Source organism: Stigmatopora nigra, chromosome 19 (assembly GCF_051989575.1).
Source record: "Stigmatopora nigra isolate UIUO_SnigA chromosome 19, RoL_Snig_1.1, whole genome shotgun sequence".
Lineage (NCBI taxonomy): Eukaryota > Metazoa > Chordata > Actinopteri > Syngnathiformes > Syngnathidae > Stigmatopora > Stigmatopora nigra.
The window spans coordinates 163,749-173,145 of NC_135526.1; the positions used below are offsets into that span (position 1 = coordinate 163,749).

Consider the following 9,397-nt stretch of genomic DNA (forward strand, 5'->3'; position numbering starts at 1 on the left):
GTCGACTGGTGATTGGCCGTTGTTCATTCGCTATTAGTTCAAAAGGTTTGGACGTTTATCGACATTTACGCTAACCGATAAATACTCACTCATGAATGCACAGAGAAAGGAAGGGATTTTGGGAGAGCATGACTTTAATCCAATAAGGTACGTTTGCGTTGCACATTGTTGACAAGAGAGAGCCATTGCTAATCAATCAGTGTCAAGGAGACTATGCATGGAGTCGAAATTCTAACGTCCCTAGAAGTTATGGCGTGGAGATGCCATGCTACTATTGGTGTGTTCTGGACTCGGCGCGCGTGTTCCACTTTTTAACGGAGAGCCATCCGCACCCATCAAAGAGCCACATATGGCTCGCGAGCCATAGCTTCCAACTTTAATGGATCAGCCACTAGCAGCTCTAAAGCATTTGTTTGTTATTGTTAGCATATCAATATGATAGCAAGACCCTGAAAAGCTATTAGTATATACAACAGGCCCCCTCTCTCACAGCTCACACAGGCTCCTCCTCCTTTTGCCAACACACTACACACACACACACATGATGCTTCTCAGAAGCTAGGAGACGATGGCATGTCTTAGACATGACGGCAAAGCAGCGGGCCTCTTTCTTTTTCTTGTAGCTTTCGGGGCAGAGGCCAGAAGAGAAAGTTCACGCCGTCAGGACGAGAAAAAAAAAAAAGGATTCCGCGGAAACTTAACTAGTGAGCGGGTTCTACCGCATCCAGGAAGGAAGCCCGGATGGTCTGCGCTTCATTGGCGCACAGGTGCCCGTACGCCTTGTTGTACCACTCTGCGGCGCGCCCCCTGCGGGCCACACGAGAAAGTGAGCGGGGCCAACGGGAAAGAGAAGACGGGCCGGCGGGATTGGCTTGACCCTACCTGAGGTCTACTCTGGAAAGGTGCGTCAAGCGGGTCCTGGTCCCGCTCGGAGCGCCGCACGACTCCAGCAGGTAGTGGGACTCCAGCACCACGGCCCGTACTGCCGGCGCCACGGGCGGGCAGTGCTCGTGCTCCACCGACACGCAGGCCAAGGCGATCCAGCCTTTGACGCTATCGCGACGCCAGGACCTGAGGGATGGCCGAGAGTGTCAACATTTCTGGGGGGGGTTTGGGTGGGGTTGGGTTAGGGTCGGTGGGTGGGTGGTGACGCCCGGCCTGGTCCTACCTGAGGACCACAAAGTCTGTGCGGGGATGAGGCGCCATATTGCCACAACTGTAGCGGTACACGTCGCTTTGCTCGTCCAACGTTTCCACCACCTTCTCCTCCCGTACTTGGCTTTGCCAGAGGGGGCGCTCTCGCAGCAGGCGCCGCAGAACCTCATTGGGGGCGGCCGCCACCTCCGTGCTGACGCGCCACCGTCGCAGAGGGTTGCCGTCGGCCACCTGAGGAATGGCGCCAGTTAGGGTGCCGGAGGTGTGTCTGTGTACACGTCAACGTGTGATCCGCTGCATCCTTGCTCACCTTTTTGAAGGCCAGTTCCGTGAGTTCTCCCGCGGGTCGACAAATCCACGCTTTACTCTTGTCTTTGGTCTCCTTCAGAAGGTGCTGGATCAGCTTCTCCACGTGAGCACGATAAGATCCTTCCTCCGGCTTTTTGTCGCCGTGGTCATCGTGGTGGTGGCCGTCGTCCTCCTCCCCGTCCGCGTCCTCCGGCGGGGCCTTGCCCAGCCGCTCCAGCGGCGGCGCCTCCAGCTCAGCCTCCGCGTAGGAATTCCGGGACTGGCTCAGCATCTCCTCTGGGATCTGCGGGACGTTAGTATCTGCAGAGCGGTCGTACCGCCCACGGTAGATCCTTCCATACGGCGAAAGGAATTGGTCACAACGGCGACGAGTGAAAAGAGAGCACCTGAAAGAGGCGCTGGCATTCGCCGATCATGTGAGCGAGCCCTTGAGTGGCGGCCATGTGCTCCTTCAGGTCCTTCTGGTCGGGTCGGCCGCCGGCGTACTTCCTCTGGATGGAGCTTCGTGGTGGCGGTCGGGGTGGCGGTCGGGGAACGTAGACAAACGGGTACAACGTTTCCAGTCACCGGAGGGCCGGCTCAAGTGCGAAAACGGTTAAGGCGAGCAAACCGTGGCGACGGCGCTTCCGTCTTGCTCCGGCCCAGGTGGAAAAGGGACGGCGCCAGGCAGATGGCCAGGTTGCCGGCCGTCATTTGGTTTTCCTCCACCTGCGCCGTCACGTCGCGCAGGAAGTAGAGCAGCGTCTGCAGCGCCTGCCGGTTCTCGTCCGCCATCAACAAAATGGCCGCCCGCACCGCCCGCAGACGTTGCTCTTGGGGAACGTCTGACGGGGGGGGGGGGGGGCGGAGACGGAGCGTCGATGGCCGGACGCCGGTCGCCGCCCGGCCGCCCACTTACTTACACTGGTAGATGTGCAGGAAAGTCTCCCCCAGCTTATTGGTCAGCAACGGTTCCGGGAGGTCCCGGAAGAACTGCTTCAGCATGTCGGCCACGTCGTAGGCCGACTGCTGCTGGTAGTCCACCGAGTCGGGCTGCGAGTCGCACTGGAGTCGCAGCGCCTGGATGCGAGACTTGACGCCCGATTTGCGGAACAGGCCCACCTGGAGCGGGGGGGGGGGGGGGGGGGGGGGACGGACAGACCGAGGTCCAGGGTGGCTGCATTTGGCTGTTTGGGGCGGGGGGGCGTTTCTACCTGCTCCAAACAGTGGGCCCTCAGGTGGGCCAGGGCCCGCTGGAGGCAGAGGGGCAGCGGGAAGCCGCAACGCCGTACGTGCGCCATCAGCGGGACCCCAAACACGCCCTGCTCTTTGGGCTCCGGAGACTTGATGCGCCTCATGAACTTGGGTACGGACCTGCGGACAGACGCGCGGGCCAACGCTTGAGCGCCGACTCCAGTCCAAGGACGGCGGTTTGCTTTCGGTGACGCCGGACCGAGGGCTCCCGCATGGGCCCCGCTTGGGCCCCGCCGGTACCCACCAGCTCCAGCCGTGCTTGTTGGAGACAGAGTGCTTCTCCATGATGGCGGTCAGGCGCAGCAGGGAAACCTTGTGCAGCAGACCCAGCTGAGCCGCCGTCTGGCCGTCCACGTGCAGCCGCCAGGGGGGCCGCCCCAGGTCGGCCCCTCTCGTCAGACTGGGCCGACGTGCCCTGGAAAACACCAGACACATTTGCGGGTAAGGCCTTCCGTCGCGTCCGTCTTTCCCAGACGCCGTCACTTGGGACTTACCGCCGTCTGGTCAAGGAGGCCCCCACGCCGGAATCCCTCCCGTCCGGACCGGTCCCGACAGAGTGTCCGTCACCCGCCGTGCCGCCCTCGGCGTGGCCCTCGGCGTGGCCCTCCGTCCCGCCCTCGGCGTCCGCCAGCACGCCGCGGCTCCAGCGGTCCACGATCTGCCGGAGGCCGGTGACGTGCCGTAGGATGTCGTCCAAATGCGGGGACGGGCCGTCCTCCTTCTCCAGGTCCGGCAGGTCCCCCGTGCTGGCGTACAGGTGGGAGCCCGGGACGTTGTCGTACACGCTGACCCTGCTGCCCCTCTGCCGCACACTCGCCCGGGAGGGCCGACGCCGCCGTGGGCCGTCCGGACCGGAGTCCCCCCCCGGCGCCAGACTCTCGATGGACAAGGCTTTGGGGAAGGTGCCCGGTTTGTGGTCTTTGGGGACGTGGACCAGGAGACTTTCGTGCGAGCAGAAGTGCTTCCTCGGGCCCCCCGCGGCAGAACCCGCCTCCTCCGGGGCCGGCCTCGGGGGCGGCATCGGGGGCGGCATCGGGGGCGGCCTCGGGGCCGGCGCGTCCCCGGCCGGCTCGGGCCCCGGGATCGGCGGGGCCGGGGACTCTCCCCCCGGAAGCCCGGGTTGGCCGAAGGCCGGCAGGGCCCCGCGCTTTGAGCTCTTGCGCGTGCTGGACGGCCCCCAGGTGCGCATCAGCTCCACGCGGCGCAGGAAGTCCTTGGCTTTACCGCCGCCCGCCCTTCCGTGGCGACCGCCCTGGAGCGGTAGGGAGTTGTAGCCCGGGAGGTGGCGGGGCGAGGCCTCCGCCCAGGAGACTCCGGCCGGCGTCCCCCGCCGGCCGGGCGGGCCAGGGGCGCTCTCGCCCGCACCCTCCGACAGGAAGTCCTGAAGGCGGGACCAGCGGTGGCTACTCCACTCGAACGTCCAGCGCCGGCTGATGGCCATCGGGTGGTCTTCATCGCCGTCGTGGCCCTGCGGATGGACGGAGGGATGGATGGATTGGTTCCACTTGACCCGGATAGACGCTATCTTAGCCTGGAACCCATCCAATGTTACTTTGTTTTTGGGGTGGCTGACGTCCAATTTCATGGAGGCGCACTTGTTCAATGTGTCCAGACGCCTGCCACGGGCAAAGACAATGTCAGCTTGGGTACCAGGTCGGCCGGAGAAGCGTCAAAGGAGACGGCAAGTTTACCGAGACAGGGGCTCCACCAGCTCGCCGTCCAAGAAGTCGTGGTCCCCTCTCACTAGCCCGATATCCAGGGGAAACTGCGATTCTGACAAGGGGGGTGGGGGGCAGCACAAAGACGGAAGTGGAGGCTTCAAAAGCGGCACGCGCCGCCTTTTAGCAAAAGCTATTTGGCTTCGCTCAAAGCGGCGCCGCCGTGGGAAAGTCTCCTCTTTGCCGAAAGCCACGGGAGAGAAAGTGACAGGAAGCCGGCCGGGGCCAGAGCGCCGTCGTCTTCCCAGTAGCCCCAAACGAGACCTTTCCCGTGACCCCGTGCCTCCATCCGTCTCCCGGTAATCGCGACGTGGACGTAAAGAGCAAAATGGGAAGAAAAGAGGCGCTTACCTTCGTAAAGCTGTGCGTATTGAGGGAATCCGGCAGCTCTCAGCCAATCGCACGCCTCCTTGGCCTCCAGCTCTGAAAGGCGGGAAAGCCGGCGGCGTTACTACACACACACACACACACACACACACACAAAGGCGGCCCCCTTCCCATCCGGTCGGACGCGGGGGCGGGGACATTGCTCGCCGTCACTCTGGGAATTCCCCAGAGCCACGTGGCGAGGGGGAAAGCAGGATGTCCGGGTGGCATTCTTAACTAACGCTACGACGACGGTGGCGTGCACCGGCCAGAGGGCGCTGGCGGACGCCAAAGGAAGGGCCGTTCACGTGGAAGAATAGAAGATTCTTTCGAGTGTCTGTCAGGGGCCAAAGGTCGCCTGCCAAAGTCAAAGACAACGGCGGCGGGGCAAGCACGGGCGTGCCACGACTGCTTTGGGGCAGCCCCCGTTCCCTTCTGCCCCGCCTCCTCCGCCCCTTTTTGGGAAGCGACAAGAGCCGGCACGTCGGGCGGGACGCTCTACGCGGCCCTATTGTCTCCGTGTCTGGAGGAAAAGCCACGCACGCACGGGCGGGCGGGGCTCACGTGACGGGAAGCGCGGGAAGTGATGGAGCCCGCCAAAAACAATGGCCTCTTCCATCCACACGCGCTCAATCCGCGTTGGACAATGCGGGTCCAAACGGAGGTGGGCCGACGAGGCACGCCTACCTCGCTCCAGCTTCCGCAGCAGTTGTTTTCGAGCGATGACGCGCGACAGGCGCAGGGCGGAGCGCCGCCGCGGGGTGGGGCCCAGCCTCAGGTAGTGGTCCTGGCCGTCGGGGGTCATGGCCTCCAGGCACGTCCCTTCGCCTCCCGGGCGCGTCCCTCCGTCCTTCGCCGCGTGCGAGGTCCAAGGGTCGTACGGCGGGTCGGCGGCATCCCAGCGCCTCCCGGCCTCCTCTTCCGCCATGGCCGCCGCGCGCAAGGCTTCTCCTCGCGATTCCCCGTCAAAACGGCACTCCTTCCAAATTCCTGGGAGGTGCCTCGGCCGCCCTCCCGCCCGCCGGGTCGGCCCACCGCCTCCAGGCCACCAATGGCGTGGCTCCCGCCGCTCACCTGCGGTGGCCGGCCTCCGGGGGCGTAGGCGGGAATTGTTTTTATTTTCATTCTGACAAAAAACAAAGTCTTTGATGTAAAAAGATGTGTTTGAAATATTGGATGGGATAGTTTGAGCTGAGCCTGAAATACATTCAATCTTTCTCGATCCACTTCAGAGCGTCATTGGGGGCCATAAGCACAGGATGCTTGGCACTTGGAAAAAAAAGCGCTAACTTTGTGAATCTGACGTCCAAGTGGCGAGAAGTTGAACTGGCCAGCCGTCGCCAACCCCCCCCCTAAAGTTGGCGCATTGACGCGCAGGAGGAATAGTTGACAGCTTCCCCCGCATGCGCTGACGAGGCCAGGCGGCATGTGAAACCCGGGACGATGGCCCGGCGGCTAAATGTGACATTGACCTTGGCCAAACGCCGCCACAAGTTGACTGCGTGACGTCATCCGGTCAGACGAGGCAAATCAATCATAAATCAATACAAGAAGGAGAAAAGGCAAATGAAATTGTGGAGTCTGACCTGCCAGTCGCCTCTGGCGCACATTCCTCCAGAGCAGATCCCACGCCTTGGCCGTGGACTCCCTCAGCTGCTCGCTGATGGACCTCCGCAGCTGCAGCGTGGCCGTCGTCCTCGGCGGCGGACTGGTGGTCATGACTCGCTGGACACGGCCGGAGGGGACACGGAGTCACGGATGGGTGGCCGCCCCTCCTCCTCCTCTTCTTCGTCCACCCCCAAAACGCCGCAGTCGGTCGGCGTCCCGCGCAGTCCGTCCCGACGCCGACTCGGAAGCGCCTGCCGTCCCGTCTCCAAAACGTCCACTTGGGTGTGCGAGCGACGCATGTGGACGGCTGACAAAAAGAGCCAGATGTGAATGTGAGTCCACCGTGGCGGACTATGCCCCCCACCCCTTTCTCTCTCTCTCTCTCTCTCGCACGCGCTCTCTCTTTCACCCCCCCCCCCACCCTTCCCACACACAATCTCTGACGCGTTCACACACACTAGCTTGAACACAAACCCGTGCCTCCACACACACACACACACACACACACACTCTTTCTTTCTCTCTCTCTCGTGTTGTGAAAGACTATTGGTACAGATATGGAAGTGGGTTTTTCAGCTGCCGGTCGATTTGCACTTCCACCGCGAGGGAGTCCTCTTCACCCCGCGGGGGTCCAGGGTCGTCATGACCGACGGATGACAGACGTCAATTTGTGCCCAGGATGGATGTGCTTTATTGGAGCCAATTCAAACATTTGCCCAATTGCCTCCCACGGGACAAAGACGAGGGGGCCGGTCAAAACGCCGTCAGGGGGCGGGGTCCAGCCGCCGCCACCGTTGGTCGTCCAGCAGCCGGTACTCGCACCGCCGGTAGTCGTCGGGGCGGAGCGCCCGGTGTCGCCGCACCTCCCGGTACAGGCGGCGTACCACCGGCGGCGGCGGCGAGAAGCCGCCGGCGGCGGCCAGCGAGGCCAGGTAGTCCCATTGGTCGTCGTCCAGGACCAGCAGGTGGCGGCGCGCGGCGCCGCCGTCCGCCCTCTTTCGCAGCGCGTCCCGCGCCTCCGCCTCCATCCGCTGGCGGGAAGGCAGGCTCACCGAGCCCGACAGCACGGCCAGCGCGTAGCGCACCTGGGGGAGGGAGCGCCGTGCATCATAATCATCACCCACCAGAAGCACGGAGCTCCGAAGATGGCCGGAGCCGTTGTCCCGCCCGTTGTCCCGCCCGTTGTCCCGCCCGTTGTCCCGCCCGTTGTCCCGCCCGTTGTCCCGCCCGTTGTCCCGCCCGTTGTCCCGCCCGTTGTCCCGCCCGTTGCCCCGCCCGTTGCCCCGCCCGTTGTCCCGCCCCTACGCCGTCTCACCTGGCAATCAAAGTTAGGGAAGGGGCAGATCTGCTTGCAGAGCCCGATGAAGACGAGCGAGGGGAAAGCGGGCGGCATCATCAGGCGGTAAAGCGGCGCCACCAGCCCCTCGTCCATCTCCAAACCCAGCCCGCCGGCGTCCAGGAAGGGGAAGCTGTACTTGTAGCCCGTGCAGAAGAGCAGCACGTCGGCGGCGCACCGCCGGCCGTCCTGGAAGCCCGCCGTGCGGAGTGCGCCGTCAGGAGGGCCACGTTGGGCTTGTTGGTCGGGGGGGGGGGGTCGGCGTTCCCACCTGGAAGCGGATTCTCCCGTCGTCCTCCACGCCCGCCACGGGACTGGACTGGCGGATGGCGGCCGGAAAGCCGGCGCTCAGGGCGGGACCGTGGTGGCTCAGAGTCACCTGCCGGGGCGGGGAGGAGCAAATTGAGCCGGATCCCTCCCGGCCTCCCGGGAAGCCACCGTACCCGCGCGCCCGCCTGGGCCAGCTCCAGGGAGATGTCCACGCCGGACGCCTTGGCGCCCAACACCACCACCGACAGTGACGAGAAGGATTCGGGGCTCCTGTAAGCGTGGCTGTGCAGGATACGGCCTGCGGCGAGGCGACGGCCAGGCGGTCGGGTCAGCCGACCCGGACGGGCGAAGGACGGCTACCGTCGGGGGCGGCGGGGTGCTCGCCTTTAAAGTTTTGGAGGCCGGGCACGTCCGGGACATCGGCTTCCGAGTAATGCCTGAGAGACAAAGGATGTGAGCGGCGCTGGCGGCGACGGTGGCGGCGACGGTGGCGGCGACGGTGGCGGCGACGGTGGCGGCGACGGTGGCGGCGACGGTGGCGGCGGCACCCGTCCACTCTCACCCGGAACACACAAAGACGGCGTCAAAGGTATCCACCGTCTGGCCTCCTTTTTTGTGGCGCACCGTGACCTCCCAACCGATGGGGGCGCCGTCCGTCGTGGAGACCGTGGGCTTGACCTGATCCACCGTGCTGTCGAACTGAATTCCCAAACAGATTTAGTCGTGACCGACCGGAAGAGGGAGGAGACTTCACTCCAAGGAAGTGAGGGAAACTAGACTTGATAGTCATTTAAGTCTACTTGGAAAGTTACCCTGATGTGCGGGCCGATGTCGTAATGGCGACAGTAGTCCTCCAAGTAGCGCCGCACCTCTTGGTGGGGCAGGAAGCTGGCGAGGTGTCGATCGAAAGGGAAGTCCGGGAACATCATCACCTCTTTGGGAATGTTGGTCCTGCACGACAAGCCGGTGGATGGCTTGGTCTGGCCAGATTTCGGCTTCCAAAAAGCACCTCCCTCCTCCTCCTCCTCCTGCTGTTCCTCACCTGAGGTTCTTGTACATACTGCTACGCACTTCTGGCCCCACCCTCTCCTGGTAGCACCAGGTTCCGCCCACCTCGGCGGAGAGCTCGAAGACGACGGGGGGAGCGAAGTTTTCGCCCCTGGCTAAAAGGTGTCGCGCGGCGCACAGGCCCGCCGCTCCCGCGCCGACCACGGCTACGCGGAGAAGTGGCGTCGTCATCGTAGTCGTCGTAGTCGTCGTCACCTCGGAAACCGTTCAAAAGCGACGCCAACAAGCAGCCTTACTTTTTTGCGCTACTTTCCAAACTAGGCACTCGTTTCTCTCTCTCTCTCTCTCTCTCTCCCCCTCTCTTTGGCACTCACCCAAGGGAGTCCAATCGAAC

The 9,397-nt window shown here is 63.6% G+C and overlaps 2 protein-coding genes across 3 annotated transcripts; both read right to left on the bottom strand.

The window, feature by feature from the left end:
* Window positions 1-116: 116 nt before the first annotated feature.
* LOC144212827 (stAR-related lipid transfer protein 13-like) lies at window positions 117-6,751 on the bottom strand. Of its 2 annotated transcripts, XM_077740983.1 has the most exons (15): window positions 6,368-6,751; window positions 5,469-5,907; window positions 4,767-4,838; window positions 4,389-4,470; window positions 4,250-4,313; window positions 3,192-4,165; window positions 2,942-3,112; window positions 2,658-2,817; window positions 2,367-2,565; window positions 2,075-2,288; window positions 1,851-1,965; window positions 1,466-1,747; window positions 1,169-1,386; window positions 883-1,071; window positions 117-807 (listed from the first exon to the last, which is right to left on the bottom strand). In XM_077740983.1, the coding sequence occupies exons 1-15, from the start codon at window positions 6,389-6,391 to the stop codon at window positions 702-704; spliced, it is 3,309 nt and encodes a 1,102-aa protein (XP_077597109.1). In that variant the 5' UTR covers window positions 6,392-6,751; the 3' UTR covers window positions 117-701. The 2 variants fall into 2 exon arrangements, with proteins under 2 accessions (XP_077597109.1, XP_077597110.1); XM_077740984.1 differs by lacking the exon at window positions 5,469-5,907.
* A 305-nt stretch (window positions 6,752-7,056) lies between these two features.
* LOC144212177 (uncharacterized) lies at window positions 7,057-9,348 on the bottom strand. The gene is made up of 8 exons (XM_077739824.1): window positions 9,038-9,348; window positions 8,808-8,946; window positions 8,558-8,694; window positions 8,380-8,432; window positions 8,169-8,293; window positions 7,997-8,104; window positions 7,705-7,914; window positions 7,057-7,474 (listed from the first exon to the last, which is right to left on the bottom strand). The coding sequence occupies exons 1-8, from the start codon at window positions 9,232-9,234 to the stop codon at window positions 7,154-7,156; spliced, it is 1,290 nt and encodes a 429-aa protein (XP_077595950.1). The 5' UTR covers window positions 9,235-9,348; the 3' UTR covers window positions 7,057-7,153.
* Between the last annotated feature and the right edge of the window lie 49 nt (window positions 9,349-9,397).